The 18,312-nt window shown below is 39.3% G+C and overlaps 1 protein-coding gene across 2 annotated transcripts in view; it reads right to left on the bottom strand.

The window, feature by feature from the left end:
- Positions 1–15,023, bottom strand: part of UBA2 (ubiquitin like modifier activating enzyme 2) — a 40,130-nt gene extending 25,107 nt beyond the window's left edge. Inside the window, exons 1-8 of one of the 2 annotated variants that reach the window (XM_027618350.2) lie at positions 14,551–15,023; positions 12,611–12,694; positions 11,193–11,263; positions 9,556–9,620; positions 8,051–8,151; positions 6,271–6,392; positions 607–674; positions 21–142 (exon numbers count right to left, since the gene is read on the bottom strand). In XM_027618350.2, coding sequence (XP_027474151.1) covers positions 21–142; positions 607–674; positions 6,271–6,392; positions 8,051–8,151; positions 9,556–9,620; positions 11,193–11,263; positions 12,611–12,694; positions 14,551–14,688 — 771 coding nt within the window. In that variant the 5' untranslated portion in view covers positions 14,689–15,023. Of the gene's footprint in view, positions 1–20; positions 143–606; positions 675–6,270; positions 6,393–8,050; positions 8,152–9,555; positions 9,621–11,192; positions 11,264–12,610; positions 12,695–13,546; positions 14,451–14,550 lie in introns of those variants that run through there. The other variant, XM_027618351.2, reaches the window with a different exon arrangement.
- Between the last annotated feature and the right edge of the window lie 3,289 nt (positions 15,024–18,312).

Here is an 18,312-nt window from a genome sequence, read left to right as displayed (position 1 = left end):
ATGAAGAAAGTAAATCTAACCTTGGTAAAAAGTTTAACCGGATCATATCCAGTTGATTTAGCCCATTCCTTAGTGGAAATACGTTTAATGTCACCATCTTCGTTAGATGCTCTGGCTCTGGCTTCAGCTTCCATTGGTTCCCCTATAAAATGAACACCCTTTTATTCTCAGCTATAATAAATGTAGAACTAAGCTCTCATCTACCTTTGGGGGGAAAAAAGAGTCATTCGTGGAAGTCATCTGCACATGATACATTCGGAGCTCAAAGAGAAAGAAAAATAATATGCTCATTAGCATCTTTTCCTACCTCAGTTTCTTAAGGCTACACGTAGAACAGTTCAAAATAGGGACCTGTAATCAGATCTGGAAACAACTCTGCTCTATTTACTACATTTGTGAAATTACTGCATCTTGTCTTCACCAGTAAATGGGACTACTCATTTTTTAAAACACTGTTTTAAAGATGAAATAATCCATCTTAAACACATAATATACTGTCTAACACAAAACAGCAATTATTATTTTCTCCTCTTATGCTATCAATATTAAGATAGCAAAATAAAGGCAGTCCTCGTTAAATAAGAGAACATATCCCAATCTACTCACAGGAAGCTTCAGGGTCAGCTCTGTCAGGGGATACTTCTTGATCAGCATCTTCTTCCCCAAACAACTGGCTATAATAAGAGTAATAAATATTTATGTTCAACAAAATATTCTGAATATTTACTTTTCCTACTTCCCCTCAAAACAACTAACTTAGAATATTCCAAATCTATAGGAGGAATGAGGAATAAACAATTGGCAGGCTAAATTTTAGTAAACCTATATTCATTCCTATCATCTAGGTTCTGCAAATTCCTATGTTAAAATCTCTGATCAAGACACAGGTGAGCAGCTTCTACATTTACGTGGATACCATTCTAATGCCAGAATGATACTTGTGAAATACACCTGCAGCTAGCTATTAGAAAAACATTATTACACATCTGCTACGCTGGGCGCTGATCTAGGTGTAAGAATAAGCAGTGCATGAGACGTTTTTGTCATGGTACTCTACCTCTTTACTACTAAAAGGCCTTCAGAAACAATATATTAAGCAGGAATTCTCCTCTGTTAATCCAGTTATCCTAAAAACTATTTAATAGCACTTACAGGAATATAATGTTCCACCTTTCCTCAAGTACTTGACTTACAAGAAAGCTATCTTTCCAAAGGAATCCTTTGCAGTTTAAAAAAAAAAAGGAAAAGCTATCATCTCAAAGTTTCTCAAAACTCCTGATATACTCTACAAGAAAATGTCCACTTGTTTCCCAAAGTCACTGTACCAATTTTCACCCCCACAATGGCATGTAAGAGTTCCTATTGATTCACTTCCTCTCCAGACTTAACATTTTACTAAACTACTGAGTATAAAATAGTATCTTGTGATTTTAATTTTCCCTGTTAGTCATGAAGTTAAACATATCTTCATTTGCTTACTGCCTATGTGGGTTTCTCTTTAAGTGAAAAAAAAATGCCTGTTCATATTATTTTGTCAGGTTGCCTGTTTCTTGATTACAGGAATATATTCTAAGATCATAATTTTTAGTTGACTTTATGTTGCAAATATTTTCTCATGTCTTTTGACAAGAGATATTTAATTAATTTCAATGAATCAATCCTTTCTTTTACGGTTAGCACTTTATATCTTAAGACATTGTTCCCTGAAGATTTTCCCCTATATTAGAAAGATTTTTTTAAGTTTTTTTTATTATTTATTTGACAGAGAGAGAGAGAGACAGTGGGAGAGGGAACACAAGCAGGGGGAGTCTGAGAGGGAGAAGCAGGCTTCCCACCGAACAGAGAGCCCGACCCAGGGCTCAATCCCAGGACCCTGGGATCATGACCTGAGCCGAAGGCAGACGCCTAACCTACTGAGCCACCTAGGCGCCCCTAGAAAGATTTTTTCTGTTGACATCTAAATACTTAATCCATCTGGACTTAATTTTTATATATTCTTTAAAGTAGAGAATATAGTTTTTTCCACACTGATAATGAATTGTCCTTTTATTTAATCCCTTCTTTCATCTGCCATCTCGTATGTAACCTTGGTCATGAGCTCTACATTGTCCCAGGGTCTGTGTTTCTATCTCTGTACCAGCAAAACACTGTAAGTTACTTTTAGCTTATATTAAACCTTGACATCTATTAGAACAAGTCACCTCAACCTACTCCTTTCCAGGAATGTTTAAGTCTTATTCTACAAATTTTATAATCAGCTGAACAAGTTCCAGTACAAACCCTGATGAGATTTTGATTGGAACTGCATTTGAATCTATAGATCAACTTGAAGACAAATGACACACACACGATATTAAAACTTCCAATCCACAAATACATTCTTTCCTCTTATTTTACCCTTCTTTTTATGTTCCAATGGTTACTATAATTTTCCATATTGGGTCTTATAAATCAAGATTTGTTAAGTACCTGAGAGTATGTCATGCTTTTAGATGCTTTATATTTAGGTATCTTTAATATTTAATTATACAATTTTATAGTGAGTTATCTATTCTTATATTTTTTAACTGCGTGATGCTGCATATAGAAATGTAATCTTTTAGTTGGCCATGCTGCTAAACTGTCATTATTTCTAATAATTTGTCTATAGGTTCTTTGGAGCTTTTTATGCAGGTAACTATATTGTATGCAAACAACAGTTTTGTTTCTTTTTTTCCCAACTCTTCTCCTGTATTTCCTTTTTGTCTTATTGTATGGCCTAGGAACTTCATTACAACACCAAGTAGAAGCAGCAATAACGGGCATCCTCATGCCAGCTCTGATTTCAAAGGGGATGATTTATAACTTTTTTTTTTTTTTAAGATTTTATTTATTTATTTGACAGAGAGAGACACAGCGAGAGGGAACACAAGCGGGGGGAGTGGGAGAGGAAGAAGCAGGCTTCCCGCGGAGCAGGGAGCCCGATGCGGGGCTCGATCCCAGGACCCTGGGATTATGACCCAAGCCAAAGGCAGACGCTTCAAGACTGAGCCACCCAGGCGCCCCATGATTTATAACTTTTATCATTAAAAATAATGCTTGTATTGGTGCACCTGGGTGGCTCAGGTGGTTGGGTGTCTTCAGCTCGGGTCGTGATCCTGGGGTCCTGGGATTGAGCCCTGTGTCAGGCTCAGTGGAGGTCTGCTTCTCCCTCTGCCCCTCACTCCCACTTGTGTGCACACTCTCTCTCAAATAAAACTTTTTTAAAAATTTTAAAAATAACGCTTATATTAAGTATATGGTTGGCAAATAGCGGAAGTTTCTGACTGTTGGAGTGGGACTGTACAGATAATCAAGGGGAGGAAGAAGCTAGAATGACCCCTGTAGTAATGGATTAGAGCTGGAGACACCAGTATGAATTCATATTTACCTTAATATACAGATATGTTTATAAGTTTGTGTATATATACAGATTAGCATAGATATATATTTGCTCTGTTGGCTGAAAGGGCCTAAAAGATATGACAACTAATAGCATGCCAAGCATTCAGATCTTGGTTTCTAATGCCATTCTTCAAAAAAAGGACCCAGGGCTCTTTGGAGAAAGGTCTGATTCTACAGCAGGAAATAACAATAATGAGCCTGGAACATATAGTACCAGAAAGCAAGGAACTGCTCCCCAAACACCCCACTCACATTGATGGCAGTATGTCTAAGAGCACAGAGCTAACAGAAAGAGCTCCCAGTGGCCAAAGCTAGAACAATCTGAGCAACAAAATATACTATTGGACTTAACCCGAAGTATAAAATATATTCAATATGAATGCATACTGATATAAACGATGAATAAATCAATAGACGGGTGAGAAAAGACAAACCTTCTAGGCAGAAGAACTCTAATTTAATTTATGTAGATACCTCTGCCCTCAAGGAAACAGAACACAGCTCCCATTCCTTAGGTGTGGGCTGCACATAGTGACTTCCCTCCAAAGTGTATGGTACAACAGTGAAGGGGGGGTGGGGAGAGTAACTTTACAGTGGAGAAACCTGACAAACACTACCTTAGTTAGGTGATCAAGGCCAACATTCAGTTATACATGTCAGTAACATATTTACTCTTCATACGATGTAATGAAAATGGCAATTTATCTACCGCTGTGATTTCCCTCCCAATAGCTAATAACAGTGTTAACATGAAAAAAAATTTCCCATAGTGGGGCATCCTACCTAACCAGCACTCTCAAAATTATCAGGTCATCAAAAAGGAGTAAAGTCTGAGAAACTATCACAGCCAAAGGAGGCCTAAAGAGACATGACAGACAACTAATGGTAACGTGGTATCATGGAACAGAAAAGGGACACTGGGTAAAAACAAAGGACTTTATGAATAAACTATGGACTTAAGTTAAAATAAGGTTACCAATAGCGGTTCATTAATCACTGCATATGTATCATACTAACAATGTTAATAGAGGGAACTCTGTATTTCTTTCCCATTATTTCTGTAAATTTGAAACTGTTCTAACAAGTAAAATCTGTTAAAAAGAAAAAAAATGTTTGCCAAATAATGCTTAGAAGTATATTTTTTATGAAATTTCATTATTATACCATTATACGTGTACTTTTCTGAGTGCATACACGTTATTACCTTAATCAAAAAATAAAGAAAACCAATGTTTGCTATGGGTTTGTAAAAGGTATCTTTTACCAGGTTGATAAAATGTTCTTATTTTATTAAGAATTTTTGGGATGGCTGGGTGGTGTAGTCAGTTAGGGTCTGCCTTCAGCTTGGGTCGTGATCCCGGGGTACTGGGATCAAGTCCCACATCCGGCTCTTTGCTCTTCTCCCTCTCCCTGCCACTATCCCTGCTTGTGCTCTCTCTCCCCGACAAATAAATAAAATTTAAAAAGAAGAAGAAGAAAAAGAAGAAGATTTGTCATGAGGGGTGCCTTGGTGGCTCAGTCAGTTAAGCGTCCAACTCTTGATTTTGGCTCAGGGTTGTAATCTCAGAGTCATGAGACTGAGCCTGTCGGACTCTGTGCACCATGGGGAATCTGCTTCTCTCCCACTCTCCCTCTGCCCCTCCCCACGCTCTCTCTCAAATAAATAAATTAAAAAAAAGTCTTGAAATTCTCCTTTTATTCTGTAATGGCCTTAAATGGTTTTGTTATCAAAGACATGATAGCCCCATAATGCAAACTGAGAAGTATTCAGGTTTTAAAAAATGTCCCTGGGACAATTTACTTAACATTATAATGATATGGTACTTGCAAGTTCAGTGGAAATCACCAGTAAATTCAGATAGTTTTGGTGCATTATTCAGAATTCAAACCACTTATTAAATTCTCCTCAAGTATAGTACCGTTTAGGCTTTCTTATTTCTTTTTGAGTCAGGTTTTTGTTTTTGTTTTAAGTTTTTTCCCAAAATGAATTTATCCAGGAGCACCCGAGTGGCAGTCAGTTAAGGATCCCCCTCCTGGGTTTCGGTTCAGGTTGTGATTTCATGAGTCATGAGATCGAGCCCCTTATCTGGCTCCACCCTCAGTGGGGAGTCTGCCTGAGATTCTCTCCTCTCCCTGTGCCCCTCCCCGGTGCTCTCTCTCTAAACTCAAAAAAAAAAAAACAAAAAAGTTTATCCAGATCATTAAAAATTTCTGTATACAGGCATGGTCTTTTTATTATCATCCTTTTGTTCTTTACTACCATTTAAATCTGTGCTAAGATTACATTCCCCATTTATTTACCTCTCCTTTTCATGACTGAACTCACAAAGTATTTTTTTCCTCTTACCTCAATTCCATCCTTCCCACTAATTTCCTTGGAGTTTCTCCTTTTTCTAATTTAAGTTGGGTCCTTAGCTCATTAATGTTCATCTTTCTTCATGTGTTTAAGCCTAGAACTTTTCTTCCAACTGCCACATTCAGTGCATCCAACTTTCACATGCAGTATTTTCATTATCATTACAAAGTATTTTTAACTTCCATGATTTCTTTTTTAACCAATGAATTACTTCTAAGTATGTTTTTATAATTCCAAATACACAGACTTCTGTTCATTTAGTTATATGCCTGTCTCCAATATCAGGCTTCCTAAATAGTCCATGGTATATAACAGACACGCATGCAATGTTGGCTGAATTTAGCACAAGAAATAACAAAGTTAACAGAGCGTCTCTTTGCCATATTTAAAAGAATATCCCTCATAAATACAATCTAAGATATAAAAATAAAAATGATCCCATTTCCCATCGTCAGTACTGAAAATACACCCAAAAATATATATCCTCTTACTTGAACAAATACTTTGCCCAAACGATGCAATGAATAGGTTCAGAAGGGGTGTTACGAATTGTACAGCCAGGGAAAGTTCTCTGGGTAGGTTTGGGATGACATTCGTAACACTCAGTTACACCCTGCAAAGTCAGAATATGAGAAAAGTATTTATCCCATGATGGTGGTTTCTCAACATCATGAAGTAATCATCATAAACATTCATTCATCTACATTCTAACTGGGTTTTATACTGTCAAGAAAATTTTAAAATATCAGTGACTCCAAAATCCTTACTTTACAAACAAGGAAATGTAACAAAAGTGAACTGAATCAATCAGTCACAGCTAAGTCTAAGCCAGGATTCCTCTGACTCCTGGCCCAGTAAACAACACTTAACAACAAGCCAAAAACAACAAAAAAAAGCCACACTGCACCTGAATATCAAATACAAGAAGTTTACCTTAATCACACTAAACAAAAGAAAAACTACTAGAAAGACAAACAACAGCTTTCTATAACCAATTATCTCTCAAAGGTGTGGACCTCAGTTATTTAAATATTATTCATAGCCTTACCTTATAATCTCCTAAAAATTAAGAAAATTAAAAGTAATTAATAATTTCAAGAACCACCTAGATACACAGAAAAATCCTAGATATTACCAAACAAAATACTCTTCATTTTGTTGAGCTAGGGTTACATTTTAATTTGCAATGTAAGGAATCCTTGAGAGAAGTCTATGGCACCTAAGACGATCTTTCAAAACCATGAAATGAACATTCCTTATTTCAAGCAATTCTCAACCTCAGTATTAATACATACTAGTACCTTAGGATCAGGGTAACGAGCAATGTCTTTCTAATAATGGTTAAAGAACCCAAACCTGCAAATATTGTTTTAATATAAATGACAGCAGATCCAGGATTTTCTCCATAATACCATTTCTGGTGTCCTTTCAATAAACCTTCTTGGGGGCAGCCATATGACAAGCAGCCATCCCCCAAATTCACAGTGGATAAGAGAACGACTGCTGTGACCTATAAACAGTCCCTGAAGGACTCCACTGATTTAACTAAATTTAATACACATTGATATTTACAAGTCTTTGCAAAAGGATACTAAATAAGCTTCCAAGAGCATTTATCAGCTAAAACAAAAGCAGCAGAGCCACAATTTCCAACATGGGTAAACTACCAGATAATGGACAAAAGTAGCAAATTTTAAGTGCTAATTCGAATTTTGGTTTCAAAACCTGCAAAATGACTCTTCAAATGTATCTATGTTTAATTTCCTAAAAGAACTAAAAGAAAAAAGATCACAATGCTGAATTTTATAAAACTGGGTTATGAGTCCACAGGTATTTATTTGCTCTATTATTCTCTGATTTTCTCTAAATGTGTGAAATATTTCACAAATACAACAAAAATTTTCAAAGTACTCTTCAGATCTTTGAAGTCCAGACTTTAGATAAAAAGTAACTTTGGAGAAGGCTCTTTTATCATACACCAACTATGGCATCACAGGTAGTTTCATAGCTACAAAGAATTTTAAAAGGCAAAGTCATTAAACTTACCAGTCTAATAATTTTAATATATAAGCTACAGAAGCAAAGTAGCACAGAGCTAAAAAAATCTCTGCCTATATTCTTTGTATTACCTTTATAGTATCTAAGTTTTATCAGAGCACAAAAATCCCTACATCTTGGATGCTGACGAGCCCATATCATATAAATCTAAAGTTTACTTCTTCCCTCCTTAAGGTCCCAAATAAATATTTGGGAAGTAAAAACTTACTTTACCTTTTTGATGGTAGTTACTTGCCCAAGGTAACCAGCAGTTCCACTCTCAATAAGAGGAACATCAGCTGCCAGACACATCCTATTAACGTGGTTGCGGGCAGCTGGAAGAAAAATACTAGTTAGCAGGAGTTTATGGGGGGAAAAAAATCAGTTACTTTAATTAGGATAACATTTACCCAAACTATTTTTTTTTAATTTGTTATGTAATTTTCTTATAGCTATGACCAGAGTAATAAAACGGTTACACTTAAAGAGACATTCACTAGCAAAACTCCAAACATAAGGAATTTATATCACAAATTTACTCCAGGAAAAGCACACCTATAAATAATTTTTGGATTCTAAAGTGTCACCTTTCTCTTCTGTTGCTGTGCCTACTCTATTAATCTTGGCTAAAACACTGTTTCAGTGTGTTCTGAGTCCTTACTATTATTCTAAAAAAATTATCAGGTAACACATGGAAATGAATGGAGAATGGAGAATATCCCCTTGGAACTATTAAGGCAGTTTAAGGCAAGGGGAATAAAGAGGAGTCTAGTTAAAAGTCATTCAGGGATGCCTGGGTAGCTCAGCCAGTTGAGTACCCAACTCTTGATTTCGGCTCAGGTGATGATCTCAGGGTCGCGGGATTAGGCTGTGTCAGGCTCCATGCTCAGCACAGGGTCAGCCTGAGATTCTCTTTCTCAGCTTCTCCCCCTTCACTCTCCGGCACACTCTCTCTCAAATAAAATCTTTAAAAAAAAAAAAGTCTTTCTGACCCTTCCTCATGCTACTTTGTGTTTTTTCTTTGGTATTTCAGGCTCAAAATGGTTATGAACCACTCCACAAATGTTTTACATGTAGAACAATGACTGTCTATCTAACACCTGATTATAAGAAACATAACCCCCTATTGTGGAAAGCTTAAATGGTCTAAAATGTGTACATCTAAACAGAATCCAGCCTGTTATCTTACAACACCAACCTATACCTAAAATAATTCAAGATCCATGGCATCTATACGAACTTTGACATCCTCTTGCCCCAGTCTTAAAACAGTGGTTTTATAGCCCCGATCGCACTTTAGCATCACGTGGGAAACTTGGAAAAAACATGCTCAGGCGCCATTCAGAGAGTCTGACTTAACTGGTCTTGAGATGTGAGATACAGACACTGATATTTCTTAGATCTCCATGTAAATGAAGGAAGTCGCACTGTGCTTAAGTGATGGGATACTCTGAAACAAGCACACACCCACATACCATATGTAGTCACCCACTTTAGCGATTTTAACAACTTCTATGTTCACACGTTTTGCTAGAACAGCAGAGTATGTGATAGCTAAATTCCTGCCTGAAACCAGTTCTAGTTAAAATTACAATCAACTGGCAAATTTTAAACCTAACCTTACTCCCCTCTAGATGTAACTCATAAGGAAATACTTTAAACACTAAAAGGCTGTGGAAACAGCCTTGTTACGGGGGAAGGGAAATACTTAGGAATTAAATGTATTAAAATAATCTCACCTCTGTTATCTAAAGCATTCATAACCAATATAAATTGTCGAAAAAATTCCACATTATAGTCAGGGCTACAAAACAAAACAAAACAAAAGTGTCACCAAAACAACTGGTCTTATACCAGATCTTCACAGCAGAATACAGGGTCCTAAAAAGCATACTAAAGTAACAGTGCAAAAATAACTGATATTACGGGGATGTACCATACAACAGGTTTGACTTTTTCGAAACACCATATCAGATTTCAAAGAAATAATTTCCCCTTAATCCCTGTGACTTGACATCCTTTTTGGTCAGCAATCTGGGGCCCAAGAGCACGATCTCAAACTGGCAGAAAGATGGCATGACTTCACTAGTCCCACCAGGCCTTCTCTGGGCAGCCTGGGAACATATAATGAACACATTCCCAGGATCTGCCTGGCCTCTCGCTTCACCTCACATGGTCAGGATCAGGCAAGGTTCAGGCCTCTAGGGTCCCCGCTTTTAGCAGCACTGGGAAAGCAACACAGGGTAAGGGGGTTATGGAGCTATAGGAAGGTTTGCAGGGCAAACATCCAGAAATAAAAAAAAATTGGATACAGATTTCCTGAGAAAGTATAAGGCTTTCTCTAATGCCAGACCTCAAACAACAAGTAATTATTTCTAATACCACTTACTTGTAAGTTAGACAACAACTATATAATAATTTAGACCCAGGGTTCCTTTGTTCCAACACTTCCAAAATTACATATTTACTCTATCTTTACTGAGATCAGAGCATATTTGTGTATGGTGAAAACTATGGCCCGGTCACAATTCCTAGCGTTATATTACAAAAGTCATAGTCCAAATAAATTATTTTGGGAAGGAACCTTTTAAACCGAAAAAGACCAGAACTGAAATCAGTCAGAATGAGAGCAATATATTTAGAAGTCTGAATCATCACATCTAAGGATTTTTCATAGTTTAAGTGTATCTTTATTTAAAACAAAACTATAGGGCCATCTGGGTGGCTCAGTCGGTTAGGCAGCTGCCTTTGGCTCAGGTCATGATCCCGGGGTCCTGGGATCAAGCCCCACATCGGGCTCCCTACTCGGCAGGAAGCCTGCTTCTCCCTCTCCCACTCCCCCCTGCTTCTGTTCCCTCTCTCTGTCATAGAAATAAATCTTTAAAAAAAAAAACAAAAAACAAAACTTTAAGGCCCTTTATGTTTCCATGTAACTTATTTAAAGTATTAAAATATCTTACTTCTTATTTCCTCTTATCTAACTCATTTAAATCATATATATAAACTGTTAATAAAACTCAACTTATGTGGGCACAAGCTACCACATTTTAATTTTTCTAGAAAAATCATTTTTTTCTAAGTTTTTATTTAAATTTCAGTTAACATACAGTATATTATGTAGCGATTCAAGACTTATATACAACACCTGGCGCTCATCACAAGTGCCCTCCTTAATCCCCATCACATATTTTACCCACCCCCCCACCAACCTCCCCTCTGATAACCATCAGGTTGTTCTCTATAGTTAGGATAGAAAAATCATTTTTAAAAAGCAGAATGACTTCAAACTCCTGTATCTGGCTACTAAAAATACCTAATGCTTTCGAAGTTTAATTGACAACAAACACAATTTTGCAACATAATAATTAGAACATACTTCATGATGCTGTCATGGTAGGCTATGATATTAGCTTTTGGGTAAAACTGCAGTACACTTTCTTTGGCAACCTGGAAAAACAAACAACACTAAATTACTAATTTACTAAATAGCTACAACATTTCTCTCTGTATGTCAAGTTTATTTATGGCACACAACACTGCCATTTCACCTACTTACATATCCTATTTATATTAAATACTAAAGAAATATAAAAATGTGACAAAATTTCATTAAGATTAAGCTATACATATTTATAAAATAACAGGAGAGCTGGCCCCTTCCCTTATACACATCTACATAAATGGCAAGCTTCAACAAAAACATAAAATGCAGTAACTAAGTGTGATTTGTTCATTCATTCAACATTTACTATTTTCTATGTGCCAGGATCTGCATGAAGCACTTGGTGAGCCAAAGCGACTATGATCAATGTAGATAAACAGAACTACAAGCTATGATAAATGATACCTAGAAAAAGTAGAAGCTATAGGGCGCCTGGCTGGCTCAGTCAGAACAGACTACTCTTGATCTCAGGGTTGTGAGTTTGAGCCCTGAGTTGGGTACAGAAATTACTTAAATAAGTAAAAAAATTTTAAAGAAAAAGTAGAAGTTGTTAGGAGAGGAAGGTCTGACTTAGTCTACGAGGTTTATTGAGAGTGTATCCCTAGAGAAGCAAGCCAAAATTTGAAAACTAAAAAGGAGAAAACAGTGGAAGTCTGCCAAAAGAGTTGGGAGAAAAGCAAAGTGAAAAGATGTTTCAAAACCCTGAATCAAGGGGCGCCTGGGTGGCTCAGTCGTTCAGCGTCTGCCTTCAGTTCAGCTCATGATCCCAGGGTCATGAGATAGAGCCCCGCATCGGGCTCCCCGATCAGTGGGAAGCCTGCTTCTCCCTCTCCCACTCCCCCTGCTTGTGTTCCCTTTCTCGCTGTGTCTCTGTCAAATAAAGAAATAAAATCTTAAATAAATAAATAAATAAAACCCTGAATCAAGATGGAACACTCAAGGAACTAAAGAAAGGTCAAGGTGGCTAGAACCTCAGGGAAGGCCACCCTTTTAAAAAAAGTGCAACAAGAGCATAGGCTGTAGTTTCTCTTGCCCTCAAATATAGGAGCAGTCAACCTCTGGGGAACACTGGAATGATGTTCATCCTAAGCAAACAATCAGAAATTTAAATATGAAGGGGACACCATTTACTGGATTGGGTAGAGCACATCTACTTCCTCAGAAGACCAAAACAGGAGGGTGTAGTCCTTTACTTCTTTATTCGTCACAATCTCCAGTAAAAAGAGGTGGCTTCCCCCATATTCTCCCTCCTACTGAAAAGTCCCAATTAATCTGATATCAGAAAGAGAAGATCCATCAAAGTGCAGAAATATTAATGAATAAATAGAAATAGTATATAAGAAAAATGTTACCTGGGCCTTTGATCTTCCAACATGTTTCTTTTGAAACAAAAACTGCCTGTTGAGGTTGCTGACATCGATAGTATCCAGATCAATCTACAAGTGCACAAACTCCAGATAAATCACAAATTTTCTGGTATGTTTGAGCAGTATCACTATCCTCAGCATCCATAAACCAAAACTTTTGCTATTTGTTACATTAGCAGAAAAAATGCTTTTCATTTTCAGCCAGTAATAGCAAAATTATTAAACTGGTAAAAATAATTTAACACATATTTTAAAAAACTCGGGATTCAATTTGAGATAACTTTCTCAAAAATATTTTAGAAAGGACGCATCTTTTTGTTTGTTTAATCATTGTGGAAAGTATGTTTGGAAATTCCTTAGATGCCATAAAATTATATGTCTGTTGAAAATATATAATTCATTTATCAATCTAATTGCTCTTTCAAATCCAGTATGTTAGATTTAACTGTGACTTCTTTTCTTAAATGACACTTGACAGTTATTGAATGTTTGCTGCTTTAGTTCAAGTCTTCATCTACACACAACTCCATTTACAATTATTATTAACCTAAGGGCTGTTAAAGGAAATGTCTACAGGTTAAAAATGTGTCACATTTTAAGTTTTATCTAATTGCTGCTTAAAAATAAACATAAGGGAAGAAAATAATAATGACTTAAAGACTTTCATTCCATTTCAATAAATTTATATGAAGAGTAATCAAACGTTCTAATCGTGAAACAGCTTAACAGTTTGGGTTATAATTTCTGAAAATCATTATATAACCACCTAAACATTTTCTATTTGTACTTTCCACATTTATTACAAAAATTAAATCAAATAAAAAAGAATCAGCATTTTTCAGGTGCCCAATCCACGGTCTCGTCTATTACAGAACGGTTCTTTTAAACATGCAGTAGTTACCAGCTAAAGCACAATCGTACCTGGATCTGCAGTACAGAACTGGATGGGAAGACTAACCTTTTAACAGCCAAAGAAAAAATGTGTAAATTCTTTCCCCCCCAGTCACTCATTAGTTCAGTCTGCTACTTCTACTTTTTCCATTCCGTGCTTCCACCACACCTTAAGACAATTTAAACTCACATCCAAATTCCTAACATCCCCAATCTCTAAAAAGTTTAATATAAATAATTTAAAATTACAGCCACTCTACGTGAGTGCCAAAGTTAAAATCCTCACCAACATCTTTAACGACGTAAGCGAGTGTGTCTACGGAGATAACAATGACAGTCACGCAGACTGTACCCACAACAGAGGAGCGCGAGTCCCAAAGGAGTCCTGCCAGTTGCTTCGTGACCCAAGTAAGTTACTAAAACCCCTCTAAATCTCACTTTTCTTCTCATCTGTTAAAAAAAGTGGGATGAAAATGGCGTTTGCAACCTTACGGAGGTAGCGAAGATTAGATGCGTTAATGCAAGTTAACCGCTCAGAACTGCGCCGGGCTCGGGACAAGCGCTCAGTATGTATTGGCTCCTATTACCGCCACCCTCTGCTCTGGACCAGTATTTCTGAGTTAAGGGAGACCGCCAAAATGAAGTCACAACATCCACGAGACTCAAACAATCACCTCTGCCTCCCACTAAAGCTGGGGAACTGCTCTGAAGCGAAAAGACACGAGGCCGCTCCCACAGCCTACAGCAGCCACAAATTGGCGCTGCTAGGGACGCAGGGGGCGGCCGCGCGGCGCGACGCCCGGAAGACCCCGGCCCGCGGCCTCTCTGGCGTCCCGAGCGGACCGGGCGTGCAGGGAGGCCCGCTCCAGCCCCGCCGAAGAGCGCCCTCTCCGCAGGCAGCCACGACCTCGGGGCTTCCAGGCCTGCTGCCGCCACCCCCGCCACCTCAACTCTGGTCCGGACCTCCGGAGCCCGAGCCCCCGGCCCCGGCAATGCCGCCCGCCATTCAGCCCGCGCGCACGCCTGGCCCTCACCAGGTCGATGTGGGAGAAGCCGGTGAGCACGAGGTTCTTGAGGAGCTCGCAGCCGATGCCACCCGCGCCCACCACCAGCACCCGGCCCCCGGCCACGGCCTCGGCCAGCTCCCGGGGCAGTCCCCGCGACAGTGCCATGGCGGGACGACCACGAGCCGCGGCGGAGGCGGAGGCGCGAGAACTGAGCCGCGACCGGAAGCAGGTGGGGGAAGGGCGGCCCAGCTTCCGTTCCTGCGCACTGCGGCCGCCAGTTGGCGCCGAGCGGGCGACGCCCGGGACCTGTGGAGTGAGCTGCCTGGGTCCACGGTGGGCTTTGCGCGAAGGAGCTGTCACACCTCCCGCCGTATTCCAGCCGGCCGTGTTTTTCACGCGCAAAGAACCGCTGTCTGGCTTTAGGAAACCTAAGGGCCACCTTTTAGCCTGGGGTTTGAACTCGCAGCCAAGGCTTACAGCTTAGAAAATAGATGTCCCTGTATGTAAAGAGCTCTTACAAATTAACAAGAAAACAGATACCACCCAAACAACAAATACAGGCCAAGGATGTGAAGCGGCACTCACAAAGAAAATGAATATGAGCAATAAACATAAAATTTAAACAAAGAAATGTAAAATAGTACTTAAATCATTTTCACTTATGAAGCCAGCAAACAAAAAAGTGCAACATTCCGTGTGGTCAAGAGATGGGAAAACAAGCATTCCCGTAGCTATAAGTAAGGATTCTAAAGCAAAGCTTTTCTAGAGAGTGTCATAAGACAAACTGAGGCATATCTAAAAAATTTTATTTGGGCAAAACTCGATTAGAATTGGGCAGCATTCAGTCTAGGAGATAAAAAAGCTCTGAGGAGCTGTACAAAATGAAAGACTTTCATGGCTGGAAGAGAGAAGGAGCAAGGAAATTATACAAAAGTGGATTGGTTATTACAAGGTTACTTTAGGGGATTATCAGGTAGATTACCTTTTTAATTTTTTAAATATTTAAGTAATCTCTACACACAATGTGGGGCTCAAACTCACAACCCTTAGATCAAGAGTCACACACTCATCAGACTGGGCCAGCCAGGCACCCCTAATCAGGCAATTCCTGATGGACTGGTTTAAAATTCCATTTCTGGGAGAACCCTAACTGTAAGTCTCTGCTTGGTGATGTGAGACTTAGCCTAAGCAACTCCATTTGGGGCTTCTTGTCTTTTTTTTTTTTTTAAACAAGGGTAATTTGGAAATATTCAAAAATTCTCACAATATAACATTAAATAAAAGATACAAAACTATTGGGGCACCTGGGTGGCTCAGCCGGTTAAGCGACTGCCTTGGGCTCAGGTCATGGTCTCAGGGTCCTGGGATCGAGCCCCGCATCGAGCCCCGCATCGAGTTCCCTGCTCTGCAGGAAGCCTGCTTCTCCCTTTCCCACTTCCCCTGCTTGTGTTCCCTCTCTCGCTGTCTCTCTCTCTGTCAAGTAAATAAATAGAAAATCTTAAAAAAAAAGATACAAAACTATTTGTAAGATTAAATTTTGTAAAAACAAAAATATATTAAAAAGGAAGAAAACCACAGTTAATATTTTGTGTATCTGTGTGTGATGGAATTGTGGATAATTTTTATTTCTTGTTTAGGCTTTTCTGTATTTCCAGATGCTCATGCTCCTCAAAGAAAATGCTAATTCTGAAATCAGAAAAAATTATCCCAAACACTAAAAGGAAGATAATTATGTAATGTGATCGAGGTGCTTGTAAAAAAGAAAGAAAAGGCTAAAAATGGAGTCACTTGTGCTAAACCAAGGTTAATACCTAACCTCATTGCAGTTTCAGCCTTTCTCAGGAGTGGAATTTTAAACCAATCAGTCTGGAATTTCCTGGTCAGCACTAGTGATTTAATCTGCCTGATAAGACCCTTGTAAGGTTAGGTAACCTTGCCTGAAATAATCTACTCTTCTAACTTCCTGTCCCACCATCCTTCTGCCAGTAAACACCTCCCATTTTGAACACCTCAGAACTCCTTTCTACTTGCTAGATGGGATGCTGTCAGAATCATGAATCATTGAGTAAAGCCAGTTAGATCTTCAAACTCAATCAGCTGAATTTTGTTTTTTAACATACTAAATATTGCTACAACAGCAATCATATCACAATATGTAAATGTATGAAGTTAACATATTGCACACTTTAAATTTACACAATATTATATGTCAAATATATTCAGTAAGAAAAAAAAATTTTTTTTTTTTTATTCATTCGAGACACAAAGAGAAAGAGAGAGAGCATGAGCAGCGGGAGAAGCAGTCTCCCCGCCGAGCAGGGAGCCCGATGCAGGGCTGGATCCCAGGACCCTGGGATCATGACCTGAGCCGAAGGCAGACGCTTAACCATCTGAGCCCCCCAGGCGCCCCTCAGTAAGAAAAAATTCTTAAAAGAAAAAAGGTAAAGATAGAAAACAGAGGAAAATGCTTTTGATTTCTGTGGTCTTTCTCATCAGCTGCTTGGTTCACCAACCGCACAACAAGCTGTTCTAGTCTCTGAGGAATACTCAGGCTGCTGTCCTGAGGCATGAGTGCAGGAAGTGCTGGAGTACTCCCTGGAGGCTGGGGAGGGAAACCCTGCACACAGCTGGGCTGCTGATGTTCTTTCCCTACAGAGGGCTGACTTTTACAAGGACCCCATCCTTACGGTTAAATTTAAAGGAGGCCCTTCCCAGGATGCTGATATTACTTATCCCTCTGGACACTCAGGGAATGGGAGCCACCTTCCTTGGCTTCTCTCCTGCCTCCTTTCTCTTCCCCTAGACCCGTCTGGGCTGTTACCTAATTCTGAGGGCCTTTGCTTCTCTTTGTGGATTTGGATTTGTGTGTGTGAGTTTTGAGTCTAAAGTGTAAAATGCTTGCCCACCTTAACAAATTCAAATAGGATCTGAGGGCAGGAAGTGAAAGCTCCAAGTCCCACCCAGACCTAATCCCACTCCTTGGGGCCCTCGATGGCCTTTGTCTGTCCTTTAAGTCATCCCTACTCCCAGTGTGAGGCCAGAACTCAAGCCGCATGCATGCTCTTCTGACTGAGCAAGCCAGGTGCCCCTGCAGTTTTACGTTTAAAGGGGTTCACACGGGACTTATTTTCTCATTATCCTGTTTCCCTGACAATATATAACAACCTTACCCTCGTTTGCTGTGCTTTGCCTGGTAACTTCCTGTGACTGGTTCCATGCACCCCACATATCTTTATCTTCAGCGGAAGGTGGTATTTGAGGTAATAGCTTGGGACGTTTCAAGGAGTTACTCAGTTTTTCTGGGTATCTCCCATCTATATATAGGAGGTATACATAAACTTCTGTTTTTCACCTGTCAATCTGTCTTTTCTTATAGGGGGGAAGTACCTAGAAGGGTAAAGAGAAGATTATTCTTCCTCCCCTACGTGCCTAAAGCCTCACTGACCAGCAAGTTCAGTTTGTACACAGCCAGCCATTTTCCCTCGGGTGCCCCAGGAGGCAGGATCAGGTGGTGTTCCCACCAGTCACACGCTGCCCAGGAGAACCCCTCCTCATGATAATCTGGACCCTAATGTGTTATTTGCCAGGGTAGCGAATCAAACTGTTTATAGCAGTTTCCTCATCTATGCAGGCAAAAAGCAAGTCTGTACACAGTTGGTGGGCGTGTTTTCAGACTGCTGTCAAAGTGTAGCAGAATGGAAGGGGTTAACATAAAAACCAAAAGGAGAAAGGGGAGATTGGAAAAGTGACCACCTGGAAGAAGGGACAATGTCCAGAATAGAGAAGGGA

The sequence above is a fragment of the Zalophus californianus genome, chromosome 17, assembly GCF_009762305.2.
Source record: "Zalophus californianus isolate mZalCal1 chromosome 17, mZalCal1.pri.v2, whole genome shotgun sequence".
In the NCBI taxonomy this organism is placed as follows: domain Eukaryota; kingdom Metazoa; phylum Chordata; class Mammalia; order Carnivora; family Otariidae; genus Zalophus; species Zalophus californianus.
Note: the sequence above shows the minus strand (reverse complement) of the source record. Positions and strands in the feature narration are given on the sequence as shown.